The sequence below is a fragment of the Chiloscyllium plagiosum genome, unplaced genomic scaffold (assembly GCF_037043375.1).
Source record: "Chiloscyllium plagiosum isolate Xiang-an unplaced genomic scaffold, Cpla_swu_hap1 HiC_scaffold_34, whole genome shotgun sequence".
NCBI classification, from domain to species: domain Eukaryota; kingdom Metazoa; phylum Chordata; class Chondrichthyes; order Orectolobiformes; family Hemiscylliidae; genus Chiloscyllium; species Chiloscyllium plagiosum.
Window position 1 is genome coordinate 10,082,044 of NW_028270172.1, and position 27,982 is coordinate 10,110,025.

The following is a 27,982-nucleotide window of genomic DNA, read 5'->3' on the forward strand; positions in this document are numbered from 1 at the left end:
CCCTCAAATCTGTACTGCCACCCACACTTGCTAAACTCTTACCTCTTTGCTTAGCTTGGCTCTATTTACCAGTGCCTTAAATATATTCAAATTGCAGGAGCATGAAAAACATTGATGTAAGGGATTTAAGGCTCCCTGAAAGTTGCCACACAAGTCAATAGAGTGGTAGAGACAACATATGCCATACTTGGGAACTGAGTACAAGAGTCAGGATGCCATGTTGCAGCTTTAAGACTTTGGTAGGCCACATTTCAAGGATGGGCAGACTTTGGAGAGGGTGCAGAAGAGGTTTACCAGGATGTTTGGCAAAAGTGAGGACTGCAGATGCTGGAGGTCAGAGTCTAGATTAGAGTGGTGCTGGAAAAGCACAGCAGGTCAGGCAGCATCTGAGGAGCAGGTAAATCGATGTTTCGGGCAAAAGCCCTTTATCAGGAATGAAAGAGGCTTGTCTGGATTACAGGTATGATCTACAAGGTGAGGAGAGAAAAACTCAAGTTCTCTTTTCTGGAGTGGCAGAGGGGAGACCTGATAGAAGTCTGTAAAATTATGAGGTGCATAGATAGGGTTGATGGTCAGAATCTTTTCCCCGCCAAAGAGTTGAAATGTCTAATACCTGGGGACATGTATGGGGGCGGGTGGGTGGAATTTGAGGCGGGGGGCACTTTTTTTAAAATTAAAAGCGAGGTAGGAATCTGGAACACTGCTAGGGATGGAGGGGTCGTTAGAGGGGCTTTCAGATAAGCATATTAATATGCAAGAAATGGACCAAGGGCAGGCAGAAGGAATTAAGATTAATTTGGCACTGAGTTCTGCATAACATTTTGGGCACATCCTGTGCTGTACTGTTCTGTGACTCTTGCTACCTCAAGTAAGGAGATCAAAACTACACAGACACACACAAGTATCTCTTGTACAAATCCCCTCCGCAATCATTTCGGGAACGCTACGGCCTGGAAACAGAGATATGGAAGAGCAATTGGGCCCAGATGGGGAACGGGTTGTGACCAGGTTTCCTAACGCCAGGATGTGATACCGTACCCCGGCGGCCTCTCAGCGGGGCAGCAAACGCTCCTTTATCCGATCCCCGAGGCTGCTCCAGTATCGCATCTGCTTCAGCAGCGGCAGGGCATCCCGCGGGCGTCCCCCCTCGAAGGCCCGGGCCACATCCCCGTCCAGCTCCCGGAGCCGGGCCTCCACCTCCTCGGACACCTGCCCGATCTCCTCCGGGCCCCGGGCCTCCTCCAGCCGCTCGTTGAGGCGCAGGACGGCGGCCAGGAAGGTGGGATCCTCCCCGCTCTCCAGTCCCTCCCCGAGGCCGGCTTCCCCCGGTAACTCCAGCCGCAGGAGGTACACGCCCCGGGACAGAGGCCTCAGCAGCGTCCCGTACGCCTCGTTCACCAACGCCGACTGCTCCTCCGAGAAGCGGCGCTCGTCCTCGGAGCCGCGGCTGAAGTTGTCCGGGTGCAGCTCCCGCTGGAGGCGCCGCACGCTCCGCCGCAGCTGCTCGACATCCAGGCGGTAGCGGCGCCGGAGGCCCAGCAGCTGGAAGTAGTCGCGGCGCCGGTCCGGGGGCTGCAAGGCGCGGCAGGACGGGCAGAAAAAGGCCGCCGCCCCTTCCTCCCCGGAGGCCCGCTCCGCCCCACACCGCCAGCAGCCGCCTGACCCGCTGCAGAAAGCGCGGAGCGGACAGGCTGCGGCCCAGGAGAGAGGCCTGGAGGCCCGGGGGGAGAGGGCCCGGGACGAGAGGGATGTCCCCGGGGAGAGGGCCCGGAGGGTGGGGGCCTCCAACCTGAAGGTGACGGTTGGAGCCACGCGCCGGAGCAGCCCGCGCAGCATCGTTCAAACCAACCAATCAGCAACGCCCTGTATGTCACCGACACGTCATTTTTGAATATCCTTCCGCACCTTCCTTCTCCTTCCCTCTTCACAACCCCTCCCCTATATATCCTTCCTCACCCCTCACCTCCACCCACTTCACTTCCACCTTTCTCTTCCCTCCTCACATTCCCTTCCCTTCTCCCTCCACCAACCCCTTTCCTCGTTCCCTTCCTTCCCCTTTTCCCACACTATTCTCCACTTCCTTCACCCATAATCTACCAACCCATTCCTCCCACTTGCCCTTCTCTTCCGCCTCACTCTCTTCTGCCTTGCCTCTCCTCTCCTCTCCTCTCCCTGATACCCTTCTCCACCTTTTCCATCTTCTTCCCCTCCCTTTTCTACATACTTTCGCCAACTGCACCCCACCCCACCTCTTCTCCTTTTGACCCCTCCCATGCCTCATTTCTCATAGGCCATCTTTGCTGAGATTCCATTTTAAATAAATGAGATGTTTACCATTTTGCATTATTTCCTCACTTCTTGTGATTCGTTTACCAACATTTCTTTTGTCCATTTAACTTAGTTCCCCTCAAACCTCTGCAAGTGGCTTTCTTTGAGGTGTTTAATATTGTTGCTTGAGATTACAGTATCCTGTTCTAAAATTGAAAAGTAATATAGTGTTCCCCACGAAAAAGATCACCCCCTCCTGTCAGCTTTTTGATCCATCAAGCAAGTCAGGTTTGAAATCAGCAGACTTATTTTAGTGATGTAGTCAAATTTGGGAAGATGTAATAGGTGTAAAGACAAGGCAAGAGAGAAAGGTACTAATATGTGGAATGAGAAGAAGTGTTTGAGAGTACATCTCAGAGTAAGTCGACAGATAAGGTTATAAAAATGCAAAAGGACAAAACTAGAGACTCAGCATCCAAATAATTGAATCCCTGCAATGTGGAAGCAGGTCTTTCGACTCATCAGGTCCACACTGCCCTCCAAAGAGTATCTCACCTCCCATACCCAAACCCAATAACCCTGCATTTCCCTATGGCTACTCCATCCAGCCTGCACACCCCTTGACACAATGGGCAATTTAGCATGACCAATCAATCTACCTTGCACATCTTTGAGTGTGGGCGGAAACCAGATCACCTGCAGGAAACGCAGACATAGGGAGAATGTGCAAACTCCACAAAGATAGTTGCCCGAGGGTGGAATCAACCCTGGGACCTTGGCGCTGTATGGCAGCATTGAGTCACCATGCGACCCCAAATACATGCCATATTTGGAACCCATGATATGGAGGTGCCAGTTTTGGACTGGGGTGGACAAAGTTGAAAATCACTCAATACCAGGTTATAGTCTGTGGGATATAGATGAATTAATGTTATTTCTGCAAATTATAAGTTCTGATACAGAGTAAATGAATTCACATTAGTCTGTGATTGTTTCTCAGCTAAGAGCTGAGTTAACAAGAATGGGAACTACATAGAGGAAGTATATAATCCGTTAAAAATGATATGTCAGCATGAGACGTGATTACAGAACAATGGTAGAAATACAGGCACTAGATAAAATGCTGTGAAAAGAGGCCTTTATAAACATCTGTTTCCCACTTGTACAGAGACACAGGAACAAACCCCAATTAAAAGGGCTTAGTGATAAGATGCTGTGAGGGGCAGCGCAGATGGAGGGAGTAGATAATAGTAAGCAAAGGATGGGATGACGTCAAACAACCTTATGGGGGGGCCAGAGATAGGCATTTGTCACGGACAAGGCCGGATAAACAGAAGTTGTGGGATCAGTCTTAAGGAAATGAATGACGTAAGCGGAGGATGGGGGCAAACAATGGAATAAGAAAAAAAATAGGGATTCAAACAATGGAATAAGAAAAAAATATGGGGATTTGATGTGCATTTGTCATTGCCTTACCTGGCATTAGACATGGCACCCACTTGCAAGTGTACAAATAAACGACACTGTTTCAGATTTTTGGTCTCGGACTGAAATTATTGAAGTGAGTGAGCTTTTGTTTCTCACAATTGGGGGCTCGTCCGGGGTTTTCTTCCATCGCTGGGGGGAGTGGCTGGCCTTGGACACTGGGAAGGCGCGTCCCGTTCCCCATTGAGGAGCGGTCTCGTGTCCTGGTTTGGTCTGCTCCCTTGGGTGACTGGTGTGAATCCTACAAGAGAGACATCTGAATCAGACTGTGATAGGAGGTTGATAGACAATACGGAAAAACGGGGCCAGGCAACTCTGTGCACAGACCAGGGTAAGAAAATTGACTATTAAGTATTGCCTTGGTGGCCGGGATTGAGTTTTAGTAGTTAATAAGGGACTAACGAAGGAACTCAATATGGATTGTGCTGTGGGTGAGGAAAAAGCCTCCAGGAAAACAAAGTAAGGAAAAGGCAATGGAAATGGAGGCGGGGTCCCTTACAACATACCTCCGGAAAGTCCTTTGGGCAGGATGTTGTTTAATTGGCAAAATAATACTTGTACAATGGAGAAAGATGATTAAATATTGTTGCTTTGTACGGACTAAGGAATCCATTCTTCGTCCCGCTGTCTTCTGGTCAAAGTACAGATCGGACGAAGACTGGGTTTGTAAATATCTAAATTTTATGTCAATGTGCGAGAGAGAGAGAGAGAATGAAAAGAGTTGTACAGCTGGTAGGAAGTTTAACTCTTTGTGATTTGGTTTGAGTGAACATTTGTTTGTTGGTGATTGAATGTTTGTGTTTTATTCCCTGGAGCTTGAGTTCCAGGACTGTTTTGAATCTGATTTTTATTATGGAAACTTAACATGATTTCTTTTAAGGTTAAGGATTCTATCGAGATTATGAAAAAAAGAATGATAACTCCTGTTCTTTTTACAGATCATGACTGCCTTAGTATCAGTTTCTAACTAATCTCTTTTATCTTTACATAAAAGCGATTTATGGAGGACAGTTGAAGTTTCAGTTCAACATTAGATTGTAGTAAAAGCAAAATTCTATGGTTAATATCTGTGACCTTGGATTCAGCCATTGTTCATGCATTAGAAGTTTTTTTAAAACTTGAGTAGACAAATTCTTTTAAGGCAGCTCTGATTATTTTACGAGGAGAAAGTGAGGTCTGCAGATGCTGGAGATCAAAGTTGAAACTTTATTGCTGGAACAGCACAGCAGGTCAGGCAGCATCCAGGGAACAGGAGATTCGACGTTTCGGGCACAGGCCCTTCTTCAGGAATGCTGAAGAAGGGCCTGTGCCCGAAACGTCGAATCTCCTGTTCCCTGGACGCTGATTATTTTACGACCTATAGTATTGTAATTGAGCAATGATTGGTCAGGACTATTTAAGAAAACTAATTTTGGATTTAAATTAAAGGACTAAAACTGGGTAATTACAGTGAATTGCAAAATTGGGAACTGTATGCATTTTGCATTTTAACTATTAAATACTGAAGAAATGAACGTAAATATATAAATATATTTATAAGTTAGGAACAGGCTTTAAAGGTTAGTCAAGCATGAATTGATGAATTGGTATTGACGAATTGATGTTTGAAGTTATGGGGAGCTAGAAATATTACAATATTTCTTTTAAAAGAAAAAGGGGAAGAATGTAACGACTTATCCCCTTCGGGAAGTACCCATAGGGGACAAAGAGATTGGGTTTGTAAGTGCCCCCCTCACTAGTGGGGAGGTCAGGACATTTAAAAAGGAAATGAAGGTCCTGGTTGAAGATCCGGTGGGGTTGTCTGAACAAATTGATCAATTTCTGGGGCCCAGTCTGTATACCTGGGCTGAGTTAATGTCTATTTTGAATATACTATTTACTGGGGAGGAAAGGGGACTTATACGGGGAGCTGCTATTAAAATATGGGACAGGGAACACCCGATTGGAGATGGGGATGCTGGACAGGGAGAGGTGAAGTTTCCCCTCAAAGACCCCCAGTGGGAAAACCAAAACCCGGAGCATAGAGAAGAAATGAGGGAATTGAAAGACCTGATTCTAAAAGGAATAAGAGAGGCAGTTCCAAAGTCACAGAATTTGACTAAAGCCTTTGAAGTTAGACAGGAGAAAGATGAGACTCCCTCAGCTTGCTTGCAAAGATTAAGGGACTCAATGCGGAAATATTCTGGAATGAACCCTGAGAACCCAGTGGCACAGGGTCTTTTGAAAGTACATTTTGTGACAAAGGCATGGCCAGACATACAGAGAAAGATACAGAAGATAGAAGGGTGGAGTGAAAAACCATTAGATGAATTGTTAAGAGAGGCACAGAAAGTGTTTGTAAAGAGGGAGGATGAGAGACAAAAACAGAAGGTGAAAATGATGGTAGCTACGGTTGATGAGGTAGTTAAGGGGAGAATGGAACCAACAGTGAGCAACCGGAGTGGTGGGTGGCAGCATGTAGGACAGAGAGGGAGAGGGAGAGGGAGAGGACAAGGGAGAGCATTTGATAGAGGGTTCGAGCGACAGGGGCAGAGATGGAAGTCTCCACAGGCAGGATGCTATTATTGTGGAAAGATAGGGCATTTTAAGCGGGAGTGTCCTGATCTACAAAGGGAAGAAAGGGCAATTCCGCTTATGAATTTTGATGAAGAATAGGGGTGTCAGGGGTTCCTGCCCTCAGGGGCCCACCAGGAACCCTTGATAAACTTGAAGGTGGGACCGTGTAGGGAGGAGGTAATCTCCCTAGTAGATACGGAGGCAGCACGGTCATCGCTGAATTTTAAACCAAAGAAAGCAGAAATGTCAATACGATCAATTACTGTTTCGGGGGTAAAAGGGGAAGCATTTACTGTTCCAGTATTTAAACCTATGATGATAGAAGATCCTAAGGATAGGGTCACAGGGGAGCTGCTGTATATCCCTGATATAGGAAGTAACTTACTAGGGAGAGACTTAATTATCCTCTTAGGATGGAGATTGGAATTCAGGAAAAAGAATTAGTTGTACAACTGGCAATGTTGACAGAGGATGCAGAGAGAGAGATAGACCCTATTGTATGGGCTAGACAAGGGAATCGTGGAAAACTACAGATCCCTCCCCTTTTAATAAATTTAAAACGGAAAGGGGACGTTGTCTGTGAACACAATACCCTATTTCCATAGAAGGTAAACGAGGACTGCAGCCAGTAATTGAGGGACTGATTAGAGATGGACTGTTAGAGCCATGTATGTCTCCTTATAATACCCCAATTCTACCAGTGCGGAAATCTGATGGAACTTATCGATTGGTGCAGGATTTGAGAACATTAAATCGAATAGTACAGATCAGGCACCCAGTGGTGCCAAACCCCTATACATTATTAAGTAAGATCCCTCATGACCACAGATGGTTTAGTGTGATAGATTTAAAGGATGCCTTTTGGGCTTGTCCCTTGGCGGAGGAAAGATTTGGGATTATCCCCCTATGAAATCTTATTTGGATTACCTTATCTGGGAACGAATGGAGAATTGCCAATTCCCGAAACTAAAGATTTGTTTTTAAAGAAGTATATACTGGGCTTGTCCTCCTCTTTATCTTTCCTCAGAAAACAGGGTCTATTGGCACAGACTCCGCCCCTTGAATTCGCTGTTCACCCCATCCGGCCAGGAGATTGGGTCTTAGTAAAATCATGGACAGAGACTAAATTGCAGCCGGACTGGGAAGGGCCGTACCAGGCTCTTTTGACTACCGAAACGGCAATAAGGACGGCGGAAAAAGGCTGGACTCATTACACTCGGATCAAAGGGCCTGTGGACCCTCCAGTTGAGGAAGAAGTCTGGACAGCCGAATCAACGCAAGACCCGCTGAAACTCAGACTAAAGAGACTTTGAGTAACTGACTATACAGTGGCAGCGCGAGCGCGGGATTATTTCAGTAAGATTGTATATTAAGCCTTTTTGTGCTTCAGCATGATGATTAGAATACTGGGAATGCTTAGAGTTATGATGCTAGCCCTCTTGGTATTGGGATTTTGTCAAATATCATTTTCATTTGTATTATTAACGGATCCTGAGTCTGATAATCCACAAGTAATAGACACTGATGCATGCAGCTTAGTAAATTGTGGGAATGTAGCTAATCAGAGACAATACCGCAGCTCAGAGATACATCTTAAGTCTTATGGGGATGGCCTCGGGGATGGTACCTGGTATAATGGTCTCATCACAGTACACCGGGCCCCCTTCCGACCAGCTCGCGATTGTCTCGATAAGAAGTGTAACCCAATATACTTAACGATAAGGAAAATCACATGGCACGAAGCAATTCTGGGGGGTGGGGGGGGCACTTATGAGATACAATTAAATGAAACATTTGGGATTGAAATGAAAACAAATGGGAAGGAGTTCGTGGGCTGTTGTTTTCAAATTAGCGTAGGACAGGAAAAACGGGTAGAATTACTGGATAATGAGATACAACATTTCACCCCTCCCGATGATCCTAAAGTAGTAAAAAATTATAAAGGTAAAAGACTTGAAACAGACCATCAAGATAGAAACTGGGTACGGGGATGCAAATGCCTGGGTTGAATGGGTAAAGTATACTATAAAAAGGAGAAAGTGAGGTCTGCAGATGCTGGAGATCAGAGCTGGAAATGTGTTGCTGGAAAAGCGCAGCAGGTCAGGCAGCATCCAGGGAACAGGAGAATCGACGTTTCGGGCATAAGCCTGAAGAAGGGCTTATGCCCGAAACGTCGATTCTCCTGTTCCCTGGATGCTGCCTGACCTGCTGCGCTTTTCCAGCAACACATTTCCAGCTATACTATAAAAAGGTCTGAACAAAAGCAATTGCTATGCACGTGCCTCCGGTAGGCCAGTGGCCCAGGTGGTTCCCTTTCCGCTCGGGTGGAAGCAAGACAGGAAGGGCATGAAATGTATGATAGCCCTGTATCAGGATGAGACTGCATGGAATGATAGGAATTGTACCTCCCTATCTCTAATGTTCCCTCCCTTGGAGAGAAAGATGCAAAAGTTACCCCCACATTTTCCGCCGCAGTTAGAAATCACACATTGTGTGTGCGCAGGCAAGGTACAAGTTGATCGAGAGATTTGGGGGAGCTGGAATTATGTACAGAGATTAAGAATGTTACCGAAACGGAGAAGGGAGGGAACTACTCAGCACTAAAGGTTCCCCGAGCGGATCTGTGGTGGTACTGTGGAGGCAAAATATTGAGACCCACCCTACGTCCAGATTGGAGAGGGATATGTGCAATTGTACCTTGGCATTTGAGAAGGAAAAAAATCGTAGGGAAAAAGGGAAGGGGTAAGAGATTACTGTTAGATACTTCTTTTGATGACAGGATTTATCTCGACTCGGTAGGAGTCCCTAGGGGAGTACTTGATGAATTCAAAGCTCGTAACCAGATTGCAGCAGGCTTTGAGTCAGCTCTCTTTTGGTGGGTAACAATTAATAAAAATGTAGATTGGATAAATTACATTTTTTTATAATCAGCAGCGATTTATAAATTATACAAGAGATGCGGTTAAAGGATTATCAGAACAGTTTGATGCAACAAGTAGGATGGCATGGGAAAACAGAATAGCCCTTGATATGATATTAGCAGAAAAGGGGGGGTGTGTGTGATGTTAGGAGGAAGCTATTGTACCTTTATTCCTAATAATACTGCGCCTGATGGTTCAATTACTCGGCCTTACGGGGATTGACTACTTTAGCAGAGGAACTGGCTGAGAATTCAGGAGTAGACACATCTCTCACGGGATGGCTTGAATCCTGGTTTGGAAAATAGAAGGGGGTGGTGGTTTCTATCCTTATTTCCCTGATAGTAGTAGTCGGGGTATTGGTGGCCATTGGCTGTTGTGTCATACCCTGTATACGAGGGCTCACCCAAAGACTGATTGAAACGGCCTTGATGAAACAGGTGCCCCTAAGAGGGAATCAGACAGAGGAACTTTATCGGCTAAATAATGAGGAAATGAGTGAAACCAAGATGGATGAAATCTCTGAAATGATGCTTGCGAATTTTGGGAACGATGTTTAAACAAAAAGAGACAAAAATGCAGAAGATAACAAATGGTAATGAAAAGAAAAAGGGGAAATTGTGGGATATAGATGAATTAATGTTATTTCTGCAAATTATAAGTTCTGATACAGAGTAAATGAATTCACATTAGTCTGTGATTGTTTCTCAGCTAAGAGCTGAGTTAACAAGAATGGGAACTACATAGAGGAAGTATATAATCCGTTAAAAATGATATGTCAGCATGAGACGTGATTACAGAACAATGGTAGAAATACAGGCACTAGATAAAATGCTGTGAAAAGAGGCCTTTATAAACATCTGTTTCCCACTTGTACAGAGACACAGGAACAAACCCCAATTAAAAGGGCTTAGTGATAAGATGCTGTGAGGGGCAGCGCAGATGGAGGGAGTAGATAATGGTAAGCAAAGGATGGGATGACGTCAAACAACCTTATGGGGGGGCCAGAGATAGGCATTTGTCACGGACAAGGCCGGATAAACAGAAGTTGTGGGATCAGTCTTAAGGAAATGAATGACGTAAGCGGAGGATGGGGGCAAACAATGGAATAAGAAAAAAATATGGGGATTCAAACTGTATAAATTTCGAGAGTTTGTTGGATTTGATGTGCATTTGTCATTGCCTTACCTGGCATTAGACATGGCACCCACTTGCAAGTGTACAAATAAACGACACTGTTTCAGATTTTTGGTCTCGGACTGAAATTATTGAAGTGAGTGAGCTTTTGTTTCTCACATAGTCCAACCGGTTTATTTTAAAGTACCAGTCAATGAAGGCAAGCATGCCGTGAAGGAAGCTAATAGCATGCTGTCCTTCATAACAAGAGGGATTGAGTATAGAAGCAAAGAAATTCTTCTGCAGCTGTACAGGGCCCTGGTGAGACCGCACCTGGAATATTATGTGCAGTTCTGGTCTCCAAATTTGAGGAAAGACATTCTGGCTATTGAGGGAGTGCAGCTTAGGTTCACGAGGTCAATTCCTGGAATGGCGGGACTATCTTATGTTGAAAGATTGGACCGACTGGGCTTGTATACCCTTGAGTTTAGAAGACTGAGAGGGGATCTGATTGAGACGTATAAGATTATTAAAGGATTGGACACTTTGGAGGCAGGAAACATGTTTCCGCTGATGGTTGAGTCCCGAACCAGAGGACACAGCTTAAAAATAAGGGGTAGGCCATTTAGGACAGAGATGAGGAGAAACTTCTTCACCCAGAGAGTGGTGGGTGTCTGGAATGCTCTGCCCCAGAAGACAGTGGAGGCCCAGTCTCTGGATTCGTTTAAGAAAGAGTTGGATAGAGCTCTCAAGAATAGTGGAATCAAGGGTTATGGGGATAAGGCAGGAACAGGATACTGATTGAGGATGATCATCCATGATCATAATGATTGGTGGTGCAGGCTCGAAGGGCAGAATGGCCTACTCCTGCACCTATTATCTATTGTCTACAAGCATTGTTGAGTGCTGCTCCTTCATCACTTAGCTCGTGGGGAAGATCAAAGGACACAGAATTTAGAGTAAAAGGTCAAAGTGTTCACACAACTGATGCAATGTATTGAACAAACCTAGATTGCTGTTAAGTCTTCATCACTTAGATTGGGTTGAGGTTTCGATTAATGAATATGTAAATTTCAGAACTTCTTTCAAGTCACATTACCAAGATAACTTAAGGTTTCATAAAAAAAAGGTGACACCGCAGCTCAGACAATGCATCAAAGGTGCAAGGTTAGAATCTGTCTGTCTTCCAACCTTGAGTCAGACTGGGTCTATTTCCAACACAGGAATTTAAAACATGTCACATGGAAGACTGCCTACAGATTATGCTTTTTGAATAAAATAGATGTATCTGTAAATATAAATCTGCAAACGCAAATTACCCCATATACCTATATGTGTGTGTGCATGCACACTCACTCACTCTCTCTCACACACACACATATTCTCTCTCTCCCTCATACGCACATACATGCACACATACATATAAGTCTATGGGGTGAATTTGCACTTGCAGATTTATATTTGCAGCTACATTCAATTTTATTCAAAAAGCACATAATCTGTAGGCAGTCAGTCCATGTGGCATTTTATAAATTCCTACCTTGGAAATAAAACCAATCTGACTCACGGTTGGAATGCAGACAGACCCTAACCTCAAACCTTTACTGCATTGTCTGAGCTGAGATATATTTTTTCTCTAAAACCTTAAGTTATCTTGGGAATGTAATTTGAAAGAAGTTCTGGGATTTACATATTAATTAATTGAAACCAGCAACTCATTCTAAATGATTAAGACTTAACAGCAATCTAGGTTTGTTCAATACATCAATTGTATGAACTTTGATCTTTCACTATAAATTTTGTGTCCTATGATCCTGCCCCACTAACTACCTGATAAAGGTGCAGCACTCCCAAATAACCTGTTGGACTATAACCTGGTGTTGTGTGATTTTCAACTTATATTTGGAACAAAACAGATGAATTAGATCATAGAGATACACAGCACGGAAACAGACCCTTTGGTCCAACCCGTCCATGCCGACCAGATGTCCCAATCCAATCTTGTCCCAACTGCCAGCACCTGGCCATATCCCTCCAAACCCTTCCTATTCATATACCCATCCAAATGCCTCTTAAATATTGCAATCGTACTAGTCTCCACCACTTCGTCTGGCAGCTCATTCCATACACATACCACCCTCTTTGTGAAAAAATTGCCCCTTAGGTCTTTTTTATATCTTTCCCCTCTCACCCTAAATCTATGCCCTCTTGTTCTGGACTCCCCAACCCAGGGAAAAGATCTTGTCTATTTACCCTATCCATGTCCCTCATGATTTTGTAAACCTCTATAAGGTCACCCCTCAGCCTCTGACGCTCCAGTGAAAACAGCCCCAGCATATTCTACCTCTCCCTGTAGCTCAAATCCTGCAACCCTGGCAACATCCTTGTAAATCCTTTCTGAACCCTTTCAAGTTTCACAATATCCTTCATAGGAACGAAACCAGAATTGTACGCAATATTCCAAAAGTGCCGTAACCAATACCCTATACAGCTGCAACATGACCTCCCAACTCCTGTACTCAATACTCTGACCAATAAAGGAAAGCATACCAAATGCCTTCTTCACTATCCTATCCACCTGCGACTCGACTTTCAAGGAGCTATGAACCTGCACTCCAAGGTCTCTTTGTTCAGTAACACTCCCTAGGACCTTACCATTAAGTGTATAAGTCCTGCTAAGATTTGTTTTCCCAAAATGCAGCACCTTGCATTTACCTAAATTAAACTCCATCTGCCACTCTTCAGCCATTGGTCCATCTGATCAAGATCCTGTTGCAATCTGAGGTAATCTTCTTCGCTGTCCACTACACCTCCAATTTTGGTGTTGTCTGCAAACTTACTAACTATACCTCTTTTGCTCTCATCCAAATCATTTATATAAATGACGAAAAGCAGTGGACCCAGCACTGATCCTTGTGGCACTCCACTGGTCACAGGCCTCCAGTCTGTAAAACAACCCTTCAACACCACCCTCTGTCTTCTACCTTTGATCCAGTTTTGTATCCAAATGGCTAGTTCTCCCTGTATTCCATGAGATCTAACCTTGCTAACCAGTCTCCCATGGGGAACCTTGTTGAACGCCTTACTGAAGTCCATATAGATCACGTCCAACACTTTGCCCTCATCAATCCTCTTTGTTACTTCTTCAAAAAACTCAATCAAGTTTGCGAGACATGATTTCCCATGCACAAAGCCATGTTGACTATCCTGAATCAGTCCATGCCTTTCCAAATACATGTACATCCTGTCCCTCAGGATTCCCTCCAATAACTTGTCCACGACCAATTTCAGGCTCACTGGTCTATAGTTCCCTTGCTTATCCTTACCACCCTGCTTAAACACCATATTAGCCAACTTCCAGTCTTCCGCCACCTCATCTGTGACTATCGATGATACAAATATCTCAGCAAAAGTCCAACAATCACTTCCCTCGTGTCCCACAGAGTTCTCGGGTACACCTGATCAGGTTCTGGGGATTTATCCACTTTTATATGTTTCAAGACATCCAGCACTTCCTCCTCTGTAATATGGACATTTTTCAAGATGTCACCAACTCTTTCCCTACAATCTATATCTTCCATGTCCTTTTCCACAGTAAACACTGATGCAAAATACTCATTTAATATCCTGTTCATTTCCTGTGGCTCCACACAAAGGCCGTCTTGCTGATCTTTGAGGGGCCCTAGTCTCTCCCAAGTTACCCTTTTGTCCTTAATGTATTTGTAAAAGACCTTTGGATTCTCCTTAACCCTATTTGCCAAAGCTATCTCATGTTCCCTTTTTCCCTCCTGATTTCCCTCTTAGGTATACTCCTACTACCTTTTTACTCTAATGATTCATTTGATCTGTCTTGCCTATACCTGACATATGCTTCCTTCTTTTTCTTCACCAAACCCTCAACTTCTTTAGTCATCCAGCATTCCCTATATCTACCAGCCTTTCCTTTCACCCTAAAAGGAATATACTGTGTCTGGATTCTTATTATCTCATTTCTGAAGGTTTCCCATTTTTCAACCATCCCTTTACCTGCGAACAACTGCCCCCAATTAGCTTTTGAAAGTTCTTGCCTAATACTGTCAAAATTAGCCTTCCCCCAATTTAGAACTTCACCTTTTAGATCCAGTCTATCTTTTTCCATCACTATTTTAAAACGAATAGAATTATGGTCGCTGGCCCCAAAGTGCTCCCCCACTGACACCACAGTCACCTGCCCTGCCTTATTTCCCAAGAGTAGGTCAAGTTTTGCACCTTCTCTAGTAGGTACATCCACATATTGAATCAGAAAATTTTCTTGTACACACTTAACAAATTCTTTGCCATCTAAACTCTTAACACTATGGCAGTCTCAGTAGCGCAAACAGAAATAAATACGATATGATAACCATTACAGAGATGCCTCAGGACATCATAGATTGTAACTTGAATATGAAAGATTATTGGACATTTAGGAAGAACAGCAAATTAGGAAATGTGGAAAGGAGGTACTGGGTTTAGGAAATCAAAACACAAAAGTGGTTTGAATTGAGATGAGAGATGATAAAGGCAAAATGTTACTTGTATAGGCCCTCTAATAATAACCACACAGGAGACTGGAGTTTGAAGGAAGAAATATGGAATCATATCAGAAATGTACAGCAATAAAATGGGGTATTTTAAACTGTAGACAGACTGGAAAAGAGCCTGGAAGAGAAGTTCATAGAATGTTTTTGCAATAGTTTCCGAGAGCAGCATATTCTGGAGCAATCCAGACAGCAGGCAATATTCGGTTTTGTACTGAAATAGGATTAATTAATGACACATTGTGAAATTCCCATAGGTCACAGTGATCATAATGTGATTGAATTTTGCTTTCAGTTTGAGGGAGGAGGCAAGAGGGTCCATGACTAGTATTTTAAACTTAAATAACAGCACTCTTAAGAGCATTAAAACAAGTAAATAAAGTGAACTGGCAGATGAGGATAAGGGATAAATCTGTAGGGATCCAGTGAGATTATAGCCTACCCTTTGTTCTAAAAAACGACCCAAAAATATTCTATGGACTCTTAAAATACAGTTACACATCTGATTTTTTGAGTCTATATGTAGATTATTATATAATGATTATCATTATCAATGATTATCTCCTGACTTTTCTGACAAGCTCCAATTACTTCTTCCTTTATACTCCATCCAACATATTTAAGGGAATATTTCAGCACTATAGTAGATATAATTCAACAAGCATGAAAATTCCAAAGAGAGTTAAAAGAAGTTAAAGAAAGTGTCAAATTTAAAGAAAAAGCATATAATTGCACAAAGATGGGTCTCAGGTCAGAAGACTGAAGAAGATTACAAACAACAAAGCATGATTAAAAGATCAGTAAGGAGAGGAAAAGTAACAAGAGAGAAAGTTAGATATAGTCTCAAACAGATAGTAAGATTTGCTACAAATATTTAGACATGAAAACTTAACAAAGTAAATATTGATCCTATAGAAAGTGAGGTTAGGATATTAATAATGGAAATAAGGAAATGGTAGATTAATTGAACAGATATTTTGCATTGGTCTTCACTACATAGAATAAAGCAGTTTCCCAGAAATCAGAAGATGGAGGGAGGAAATAAAGATAATTACTATCACAAGGGAAGTGGTACTGAGCGAACTGTTGGAGCTGTATGCTAACAAGTCCCCACCCCTGACACACTTCATCCTAGGATGCTAAAAGAAATGGCTGATGAGGAAACTACGTGCTAGTTATCCTAGCATCTTTCAAAGTGAAGATGTGAGAAGCTGTTCTGAAAGATGTTATAGCAGGACACTTGGAAAAAATCAAGGTAACCAAACAGAGAGAACATGTTTTTGTGAAAGAGAAATCGTGTTTACCTAACTTACTGGAGTTCTTTAAAGAAGTAATGTGTGCTGTGGGTAAAGTGAAACTGATTGATGGCCGATATTAGATTTCCAGGGGCCTCATAAAAGAACATAGCAAACATATCAACAAGGAAAAACAGTAGGCTACACTGTGCTTTGAGTCAAAGACCCTCCTTGGGGAGAAAGTGAGGTCTGCAGATGCTGGAGATCAGAGATGGAAATGTGTTGCTGGAAAAGCGCAGCAAGTCAGGCAGCATCTAGGGAACAGGAGAATCGACGTTTCGGGCATTAGCCCTTCTTCAGGAAAACCCTCCTTGGGCAAACCCTCATTCCTGATGAAGGGTTTATGCCCGAAACATAGATTCTCCTGCTCCTCGGATGCTGCCTGACTGGCTGTGCTTTTCCAGCACCACACTCTTCAACTCTGATCTCCAGCATCTGCATTGCTCACTTTCTCCCACTCTGTGCTTTGAGCTTGCTTTACCATTCAATAAGATCATGGCTAATCTGATTTTAAGCTCAACTCTACATTTCTGCAGACCCTTGGTGATCGTTCATCCCCTGGTAATCAAGATTAATTGCAGAAAATAAAAGCCCATGGTGTATGGTTAGGATTTGGCATGGATAGATAATTGTCTGGCTAACAGGAAAAATAACATAGGCAGAATTGGATCATTGTCGGTTGGAATTATGGAACAAGTTAGGCCAGTTGTCTTCTGAGGAAATGTTGGACAGGCTAGCTTTTACGCATTGGAGTTTAGAAGAGTAAGAGATGACTCATTTGAAACATATAACATCCTGAGGGGTTTTGACGGGGTGCATGTGGAAAGGATAATTCCCTTTGTGGGAAAATCTAGAATGAGGAGGAGTCAATATTTAAAAATAAGGTGTTGCCCATTTAAGATAAAGAAGTGGAAATTTTTTTTCTCTTCGATTGTAAGTCTTTACAACTCTCTTCCTCAAAAAATGGTGGAAGCAGAGTCTTTGAATTGCTTTAAGGCAGAGGTAGATGGATTCTCGGTAAGCGAGGGAGTGAATGGTTGTCAGAGGCAGATGGGAATTTTTTAACTCACTCATGGAACATGAGCGTCACTGGCTGGCCTAATATTACCCATCCCTAATTGCCCTTGAGAAGATAGAGGTGAGCTGCCTTCTTGAACCACTGCAATCCATGTGCAATAGGTTGGCCCTTAGGGAGTGAATTCAAGGATTAGACCTGCATACAGTGAAGGAGCAGTGATACATTTCCAAGTTAGGATGGTGAGTAGGTTGGAGGGGAATTTGCAGGAGATCATTTTCCCATGTATCTGCTGTCCTTGTCTTTGGAAGTGTGGATTTGAAAGGTGCAGTCTAAATATCTTTGGTGAATTTCTGCAGCGCATCTTTTAGGTATTCCACACTGCTGCTACTGAGCGCTGCTGGTGGTGGGAGTGGGTGCTTGTGAATGCAGTGTCAATCAAGTGGTTTGCTTTGGCCTGGATGATGTGGAGCTTCTTGAATGTTGTTGGAGCTGCATCCATCCAGGCAAGTGGGGAGTATTCCATCACACTCCCAAATTGTGCCTTGTAGATGGTGAACAGGTTTTGGGCACTCAGGAGATGAGTTAGTCACTGCAGTATTCTTAGCTTTTGACTTGCTTTTGTAGGCATTGCGTTTATATGGTGAATCCAGTTGAGTTTTTGGTCAAAGCTACAAAATGGAACTAAGTGAACTTGAGGACTGTCAGATCAGCTACGATCCTATTGTGGCAGAACAGGTTTGAGGAGCTGAGTGGCCTTCTGTTCCTATTTCTCACAACCTTATGGTCTTATGATATCCCCCAGTTTGTTAAACGGTTAAAATCAGACCACTTATGATTCTATTATAAGTGGGGAAGGCTCAAAGTTTTAAATGGCCTACTGCTGCTTCTACCTCCTGTGTTCGTATGTTTCTCAAACTGTTGGTAAATGTGATTTTGGGGTGTGAGCCCATAAGGACGTGGAGCTCAAACTGATTTCTGGCGGCTGGGAGGTGCCTTTAAATCCTCCAGTTTACTTACGTATTGGTGGACGTGGCCAAATGGACATCTTTAAGTGCAGTTTGCTGCTGCAAAAATAGCCTGTGAAGAGGGAGGTGTATTTTTTTAAGAACCCTATAGTTTAAACAATCCTTGTCATGATAAACTTTTGCCCACCTCCTCCACTGTATCACCCCAAGTCTGAGACATAAAAATTGGATCACTCTAGGGAAACACATTTTAACTTCTGTCCAGTGCGTCTGAGAAGATGACATGATGCGTACCAAAGTATCACAGAACAGGAACATAAATAAGTAATTAAAACAATTGTTTCTCATATGCAAACTCAATTGTTTTTCATCTACTAAAACACCCACATAGAATATTTACTTGATGAATTCCCACGAATGTGCTGAAAGGAAATTGACCTGAAACTTGAACTATTTTTCTGTCTCCACCGATGTTTCCAAATTTGCCCAGCACTTCCGGTTTTAATAAAATAATGAAATGGCTGTGTTATTGTAATGCTGAGAATGAGCTGAAAATGTGTTGCTGGAAAAGCGCAGCAGGTCAGGCAGCATCCAAGGAGCAGGAGAATCGACGTTTCGGGCATGAGCCCTTCTTCATGCCCGAAACGTCGATTCTCCTGCTCCTTGGATGCTGCCTGACCTGCTGCGCTTTTCCAGCAACACATTTTTCAGCTCTGATCTCCAGCATCTGCAGTCCTCACTTTCTCCATGCTGAGAATGAGGGCTGTATCTTGTGGTGTTCACCCGTTACAGAAAGCCAAATTCGCCGTTGGCCCGCGAAACCTGGCTGTGTTGCAAAGCTTGCAACTACTGTAAGTAATCTAATCTAATCTACTGTTGTTTGACGTTGTACGTCTCAGTTAGACAAACAATTAAAACAAAAGGAGCTTGTTCTCGTGGACTAGTTAAAAAGTAAAGTTTAGAAAGATTATGAACTGCCGAACGCTCGGTTCCCCTCAAAGACATTAGTAAGATCCCAGGCGGGAAAAGACAAATTTCGAATTTTAAAACAGCGCTGATGAGACGTATACAAAGATGTAAGATTAAAATTATGGTTGGTAATCAAATGCGTTGGATATTTATGGCAATAAATAATCAATTTAAGATAAAAAGCAATCTATGTGAAAAGTGAATAATTTTGATTTCAATGAATCGAGATTACACAATTATTTCACCTCCAGCGATTATACATTCTTAAACGAAATAATTACAAAATCTTACCACCTCGTTACAAGTCTCTCCTGATCTTTGAAAATGAAACCGTCCCCTGTCCTCCGTGATACCAGGACGGAATACAAATACTCAAAACAAAAGTTCCGACTGAAAACAGCTCAACACGTTTAGCGCATTTGGCGTAGAGAAATGTAAAAATAATATCCTTTTGTCGAAGCAATGCGCAGAAAAGAAACCGGAAGTAAATGCAAAAACAGGGGTTCAAATTTGAAAAGTAATTTCTATATTAAGGAGAAAAAAAGTTAAAATGTCTCAAAGTCAGCATTTACATAAGTGTCCAGGATTAATCTGATCAAAACAACATACGTAATCAATATTTTTTCTGAGGAATTGCAAATCTACGATATTCTTTTCAAGAAATCGAGGCAGGAGATATGCTTTTGGATTTTGTTTCCGATGTTTTCTGGATGTTCGCGGTCGCCATTGCAGTGACGTCATCGTGAATGTGGTCTATCTATTAATATGGGGGCTCCCGGCATCCTCCGAGCCGTTGCGGAGCAACCGGACTCTCAACTCTGGGATCCGCGAGCAGGTAAACAAAGTGCAGCTAACAAACAAGGCATTGCATAAAATCTATTGCGTAACAAAAAAAATGCATAACTTTCCTGTATAGAATTTATTGCATTAAAACTATTGCACATGGAGAAAGAGAGAGATCAGTTAAACAACTTGATTGCAATTAATAATTTAAAAAGTGAGCCCAGTTCTCAATGTATCTCTCTATCTGTTACCTGGGCAGGTGAGTGTGGCACGTAAACCTGGCTTTGTGCAAAACCTATAGCTGAATTTTCATTGTTTTTTTGGTAACTTTCCCTAAAGTCTCTTTAGAGTGAGTTTATTTGGGGCTCCTGTGATGTATTCCGGAAAGGCTTCTGCTTCAGATAAGCCTTTTTTTTTAGAACCGGAGGTCACAGTTTTAAAGTACTTTTGGAAAGAAACAAATGTGAGCTGAGGAGAAAAAAAAAATACTTTTTCACATTGTGAGAAATTCAGGTAATGAATGCACTGCCTGGGAGTACAGTTTAGGTTCATTTGAGGCATCCAAGAGGGCTTTTTGGATGATTATTTAAGTAGAATGAATGTGCAGAGTATTGGAGAAAGTACAAGGGATTGGCACTGTCTAAATATTTAGAGACATAATGAGCACTCTGGGCTGAATTGTTTCCTTCTGCATTTGACAATTCTGCGACTATGAACAAAATATCATTTGTATCATAAAATCATAAGGTATAGGAGCAAAAGTCAACCATTCAGCCCATCAATTCTACTCCACAAATCAATTAGATCATGGCTGATCTAATAATCCTCAACTCCCACTTTCTTGCCTTCTTCCCATATGCTTGATTCCCTTAATGCCTAAAAATCTGTCATTTTTTTGCCTTGAATGTACTAAACAACCCAGCCACAGATGCACCATCCTCTGAGAGAAGAAATTCCTCCCCATCTTTATCTTAAATGGGTGGACTCTTACTCTGAGATTATTCTGTTTGGTCTAAGACACTCCCACAAAAGGAAAAAAGAATCTTGTATGTTTTAGAAGGTGGCCTCTTATTCTTCTAAATTCGAGTGAGGAATTTAAAGTAGGTACATAGAAAATAGGAGCAGGCCATTTATTTGGACCTTCCAGTCTGCTCTGCCATTCAATATGATAATGGCTGATCATCCAACTCAGTGCACGGATAGATTGGAGTAGTTGGTTCAGTTTTTCTTGGGGAAGGGAAGGTTGGGATTCCTCTGGAGACAGAAACAGAGTTAGTAGTTTCAGTTTGATGGTCAATCATCAGAACCGGTTAGTATGAAATTGCACACATGCTAGCACTGCATGTTTTCCCCCATTTGTTCCCCAGTTATTCATTCTGTAATACTTAACTATCAGAAAAAAATTATGAACTGCATATATGCTCAGAATTGGGTGTGGAGGGTGAAGCATGGAAGGGTAGATATGAGGATTGTGTGGAGGATGGGTATGTGGGGGTGTGCACAGGGTGGATATGGGAAGCATGAAGGTGGGTAGAAGGGAGTGTGGAGGCAATGGAGATGTATTTGGAGTAATGATTCAAGCTTGGAGACACATGCAAACGTTTTCTGCTTTTTTGCTCCTCAGGTTGTGATTTTACACCAGCTCACACTAATGGATGGAAAGTCATAGACTGACAAGCACAAGAGGTTGAATACTCATGTCTGAACAACTGGGAGATGCTTTGACTGAGTTTTGTTCTATTTGTTCATAAGATATGGGTATTGTTGGATATGTTGGCATTTATTGGCCATTCCTAATTGCTACAGTTCCAACAAGAATTGCCTACTAGCAGCCTTTTATACCGGAAGATCTTCATGCTTAATAGCATTAAACCTGCATAACTAATAAATAGCAGTTGGAGTTTAGTAGGTAGATTAACCACGAAGTGCTGAAGAAATCAATTTTTCTCTTTACAGAAGAATGGTCATCATTTGAGACAAACTGTATGATTTTTTTAACCCAAAATAACATGCAACCTATTAGAGTACTGCATTGAAATTGATTCCATATATTGTTTGTTACACTCATGAAAGAGATGCCAGCTAGCTCAGTTGACTAAATGGCTGGTGTGTAAGTCAGAATAATGCCAAAACCATGGGTTCATTTCCTGCACCAGCTGAGGTTACCATGAAGGAATCTCCTTCTCAATTTCTCCCTCTCAGGTTAAACCATCACTGGTGGGTTCTCTCTAATAAGAGAGTATCCTTAGGGGCTGCTAAGACTATGGAGACTATCTTTTTACAGAAGAGATAATGCACACATCACTTTGCCATTTGTGAACCATCTTGTTTTATTCAGTGATGCAAGAATTGGCATATTCAACTTCTAATTCCTAATTGGTTTGCTGTTCCTAGTTCTCAGCTACAGGTTATGATAATTTTCTACCCATAGAGGTTGTACTGTTGCTGTACTAATGTAACAATTCTTTAACTGTGTCAATTCTGCATTTGGTTGTTCCAGCAGGTGTTTTGAAGGCTCTATATGTGGGAACTTAAATATAACGTGTAGTGGAAAAAAGCTGTCAAGATTCACTTAGCGAGAGGGGAAATATGCCAAAATTCCACGAAGCTCCAAAAAGTGTTAGAAACACTTCAGTCATGGTCTGCACTGAGTCACTGATTGCAGGAAGATACCAGGTACAAGAGAAACTTGGGAGAGGCAGTTTTGGGATGGTTTATGTCGTGCTGGACAAGAAATCCCAAAAATCAGAAGAGCTGTAAGTTGAAGTTCTATACTTTTGAGGTCACAGTATAAAGCCATTAGTTATAACATTATTGAACAAAGATTATAAAGCAGTAATGCTGGACAGTACATGAATTATGGTATTTTGTGTGTGTGTGTGAAAAATCAAAATGAAAGAGATAATTGAGATTACATTTTTAAAAAGTCTCTTTCAATATCTTACATTTCACTTTGTTTTAATTTGAAGAATGTTGATTCTTTATTGAAATTAATGCTGAAGTTTGTTTCCCCTGGCTAGAGAATCTAGAACTAAGGACCATTGTTTCAGGTGAAGGGGTCAGCCATTTTGGACCATGATGAGGAGGAATATCTTCATCAGAGTGCTATATATCATTGAAACTCTTCATCCCTGGACTCAGACAATGAGTACATTCAAGACTAACTTCAATAGAGTTTGGACACAAAGAGAATCAAAGAGACTTAAGGAGGGAGCAAGAAAGTTTGAGTTTAATGATCAGCAATATGGCTTTTCGAGCTCCTTGAGACATTTGTCCCTGGTCCTATTTCTTATTTTCTTAGATTGCCGTATCATTCTCTAACAACTCATTTATCAATTTCTCCTCCTAAGTGAGAGCTTGAATCATAACAGTGTTCCTGATTTTCTTTTGTAAATAGTTCAATTGTACATTTTCTCATGTATGACTAGTTAAGGCAGGCCTAGAGAGCAATGCAACACAGCAACAGGATTCTGCTGTTTGATTTCTCCCATATCCTCCTTGCTTTCAGTTCCCATCTTAATCAGAATGCAGTGAGCAATAATGTCTAGTTTTCTCTGGAGAGGAAGAAACTCCTAAGGGACAATGATTTTCAGTTAATTCCTATCTGTTACCTAGGAAATTGTTTGGAATACTGTACTTTCAGCCCAGGCTGGCATAGATTTAAGAGGCAGCTAATGATATAAAGCAGCTAACAGTCTCAATACATTACCTAATAATATATAATGATTGACATTTTCATCTTGGTATAGATCCCTTGTACCTGAATTAGAAGATAATAATAAAAAAGCTTAATTGTTTAGTTTACTTTTTATTATTTAGAATTTCCAGTTTGCTTTAGAGCATTTTTCTGATTAATTAATGGCAATAAGTGATGCAGCAACAATTTTTCAATTTAAATCCAGTTATTATCTAAATGACACTAAGTTTGTAATGGCTATATATTGAGGTACAACTGATATTTTCACTGCATTTTTAATGGTAAAATAATTAATACAGCAGAAGCTCTTTGAGGTTTTTCAATTAGGAATTCTTTCTTCCTGTCCGGTGAGGACGTAGTCTTTGGTTTGAAGCAGTTAAAACTCTGCAAAGACATAGGTTCCATAATATTTTACGCAAGAGTTAGCGATTGTAAGCTGTGTTGCCATGGAAACATATCAAAGGAAGGTCAGGAGGTGACCAATTAGGGCACAGGAAAGTAAAATACTCATTGAAATGTCTTATTAGAAATTGAGTTGAGCTATACAGTTGCCATATACTGTTAGGTAAGTGTTTTTTATAGAACCTGTATGTAAGGTTCATGAAATTAAAACAACAAAATGAATAAACTCAAGAGTTATTTGCAGAAAATCAAATGAGAAGAACTTCGAGTCCTAATTACCAGGTACTTGCTGGATCAACGCAACCTCCCCATTGTAATATTAGATTTTGTGCGTCTTAAAGCCGAAATCCTGTGGGTGCAGTACTCAAGAATGACAAATGATTTGGTTTAAGTCGGAACCTGTTCTGCGTAGAAAGAATAAGCTGTAATCAGTGTTTTCCTGTGCTACTTTCTCTCTTTATATGTTTTAACTATACACATACACTACATATACAAACCCCTTTTCTAATTTAACTTTTAGTACTGCCAGTGGAAATCATCTGCAGTGAGATCTTGAAGACTACATGCAGTTTTGGTTTCCTCACTTAAGGAATGATGTAAATACATTGAAGGTAGTTCAGAGAAGATTTACTAGATTGATATCTGGAATGAACAGATGGTTTTATGAGGAATGGTTGGACAGGCTTGGCTTGTTTTCACTGATAAAGGGATGGTCAATTGAAACATGCAAGTTCCTAAATGGTCTGGATCAGGTGGATGTGGAATGGATATTTTCTGTCGTGGGTCATCCTGAATTAGTATTAAAATTAGGAGTTACCCTTTCAGGACTGAAATAAAGAGGTGCAGTTTTGAAACACTCTACCTCAGAATGACCTGATCATTTAGTATTTTTAGTACAGAATTAGACAAATTCATGCCAGGCAGGGGAATCAAGGGTTTTCAGAGGTAGATGAGAATGTGAAATTTTAAATTCAGCCATGACCATATTGAATGGCTTCCATTAAGTTTTGTTACACTGGCTGACCATTGATCATTGTGGAAGCATCACAGACATGCTGTTTCTGATTTCACTTGACAGTCACAGAAGCGAAGGTAACATATGAGGCTGCTGGAAAGCTGAAGTAAAACAAAAAAGCACTAGAAATGTTGAGCAGGCCTGGCAGCATCTATGGATGAAGAAACAGAGTTAATGTTTCAAGTTGGTGACCTCTCATCAATAAGAAATGTTGACCCTGTGTCTCTCCCTGCAGATGCTGCTTGACCTGCTGAAGATTCACACAAGTGCTCTTTCTAACAGAGGTCATTGGAAACAAACCACATTTTATTTCACTCCCCTTTCTTAGATTTTGGGCACACAGTTTGATTGTAGCACTCTGTAGATTTTGGCAGGGGTCAGACAACATACGCAATAAACAGGAAAGGAAGAGGCACTTTAAGTGACCCATGTAGGATATTTAGAGAACCACTCCAACAATAATCAGATTTCTTTGTTTTGAGAACATCCACAGAACTTTACAATTTGCTTGTACTCCTCTGCCCTGCAGTGTTTGCCTCACTTACATTTGGGGAACCCCCAGGATCAGATATCTTGGCCAACTACATGACTGCAGTTAACCCCATTTCCTTCAAAAATGAACGAGCGTTCTAACATTGTATTGCCAGAATAAATACTCAACATGTACAGGAAATGCGAACTCTGACCCTAAGCACTCTAATATCCTGAATAATAATGAAACGGTGCTCATGTGTCTTAGATTTAAAGATTTGACACAATAACATTTGTAGTAAGAAATTTTAATGATTAGAATTGCATTTATGTTTGAGAATATACATATGCTTCCTCAAAAAAGATTTAGGAATTGACATTCTGAGATTTAATTTGAATAATTTCTCTTGTGCGATTAGAAGTTTAGATAGCTCACACCCACTTCATTTCTAACTTAGCATCGGAGTGAATATCACTCATAACAGGAACCACTCTAGACAAATCCCTCTCAAGGACCACCACATCCTTCCCACAGTGTATATCAGCATCAGATGCTATGCTCTAGTTGTGGTCTAACCAGAACTTTATAAAGATTCCACATAACCTTCTCATTTGCCATCTCTATTTGTGAAGCTCAAGTTTTTTAACAAGTTATTCACAGCTTATTGATGCCACTGTCCTTACAAAAATGACGGTGAGCTGACATCTTGAACTGCAAACTTTGCTAATCTCTTGCTTGATATACCTTCCAACTCCAAAGGATCAGTGAACATTGACCAAAGGATCTTCTGTTTCTAGGAGAAAGTGAGGACTGCAGATGCTGGAGATCAGAGTCAAGAGTGTGGTGCTGGAAAAGCACAGCAGGTCAGGCAGCAACCGAGGAGGAGGAGAATCGATGTTTCGGGCATAAGCCCTTCATCAGGGACAGTTCCTGATGAAGGGCTTATGCCCAAAACATCCATTCTTCTGTTCCTTGGATGCTGCCTGACCTGCTGTGCTTTTCCAGCACCACACTCATGATCTTTTGTTTCTGCAACTTGTTTAGATTAGATTACTTACAGTGTGGAAACAGGCCCTTCGGCCCAACAAGTCCACACCGCCCCGCCGAAGTGCAACCCACCCATACATTTACCCCTTACCTAACACTACGGGCAATTTAGCATGGCCAATTCACCTGACCTGCACATCTTTGGACTGTGGGAGGAAACCGGAGCACCCGGAGGAAACCCACGCAGACACGGGGAGAACGTGCAAACTCCACAAAGTCAGTCGCCTGTAGAACTGTACTATTAAGTCCTCACTGCATCATCCTATTCTGTGTTCAGAAATGCACTCCTGATTTCCATTTCACCCATGCTGCATCTGCTATATGTTTGTACAGTGCTCATTGATACAATCCATCTGATCCATCTGGAGAAGTTACAGTTCATCCCTATACCTCTCTGTTGTAGCATCATTACAGCACTGAAGGAGGTCGTTTGGTCTAGAGAGTCCATGCTAAGTATAATCGTAGTGAATTAAATGTGTAGATATCATTATTGATGACAAGACTCCTTTTTTTTTGCTTCAGCCAGTCTTTATGATTCCTGTATAAAGCCTACCCAGTATTTAATTTTGAAGAACAGTTGAGCCTGAGTTTCATAATGAGGGAGAAGAAGTATTAGACTGTCAACAGGATGAGAACTTCAGAATAAGTATGGAAGGCAAAAACAGAAGCACTCAGTAGGCCAAGCAGCAGTTAGAGCAACAGAAATCAGTCACCCAACGTTTCAAGTTTAGGACAGAAGGTGGGGTTGTTCTCCTTGGAGTGGAGAAGGTCAAGGAATGTTCGATAGAGTTGTATAGGATTATGAAAGGTTTGGGCAAGGTAAACAAAGAAAAGTTGTTCTTATTGGCTGATCATGTAAGGGTAGGACAGCAATCAATGATTTAATAGGGCACTTGATGGAAATAAAATTACAGGCCCTCATAGAAACTGCAGAGTAACGGAACTGACTCGATTGCTCCACGAAAGCTAGCATAAAGTGATGGGCCAAATGGCCTCATTCTCCATTACAATAATTCTATGACTGTATATCCACTTCTGGTATTGTTTAAAGATTCTAAGTTTCATAAGTTTGAATTCAGTTTTGGGGCTTCTTTTCAGCTGACATAAGGATAGTGGTTCCCACCACCAGCTCCCCTCCCCCCCCCCCCCCCCCCCCCACAACCCCCCGGGTAAAGTCACTGTCCTTTCTTCTTTGGATCAAGAATGCTACAGAGAATAAAGAGACATCGGAAAGGAAATTCAAATGTAAGATGGCATGAATAATGGATACCTGGGTAATATGTTCGTGCAGCAGTGTTGGCACTGATGAGCAGAGTTAAAGAAAAGGAAAGGTACCTGTCCTGCCTCAGAGCAAAACAAAACAAAGCATTGTTGCTTGACCTCCAGGAATAGCTTTGTAGTGATTAAGTGAGGAGAA

General features: G+C 42.0%; 2 protein-coding genes across 2 annotated transcripts in view; one reads left to right on the top strand and one right to left on the bottom strand.

Annotated features, from left to right (window-relative positions):
- Positions 1 to 1,050: 1,050 nt before the first annotated feature.
- hscb (HscB mitochondrial iron-sulfur cluster cochaperone) lies at positions 1,051 to 1,888 on the bottom strand. The gene has a single exon (XM_043719599.2). It carries the CDS (start codon positions 1,834 to 1,836, stop codon positions 1,051 to 1,053), a length of 786 nt encoding a protein of 261 aa, XP_043575534.2. The 5' UTR covers positions 1,837 to 1,888.
- Positions 1,889 to 18,793: 16,905 nt separating this feature from the next.
- nek11 (NIMA-related kinase 11) overlaps positions 18,794 to 27,982 on the top strand; it is a 298,330-nt gene continuing 289,141 nt past the window's right edge. Inside the window, exons 1-3 of the mRNA XM_087978482.1 lie at positions 18,794 to 19,031; positions 19,810 to 19,984; positions 22,436 to 22,688. Coding sequence (XP_087834608.1) covers positions 22,522 to 22,688 — 167 coding nt within the window. The 5' untranslated portion in view covers positions 18,794 to 19,031; positions 19,810 to 19,984; positions 22,436 to 22,521. The remainder of the gene's footprint in view (positions 19,032 to 19,809; positions 19,985 to 22,435; positions 22,689 to 27,982) is intronic.

Bases quoted from the DNA above. Each gene is read 5' to 3' on its own strand.
- hscb (XM_043719599.2), bottom strand. From the start codon at position 1,836: ATGCTGCGCGGGCTGCTCCGGCGCGTGGCTCCAACCGTCACCTTCAGG.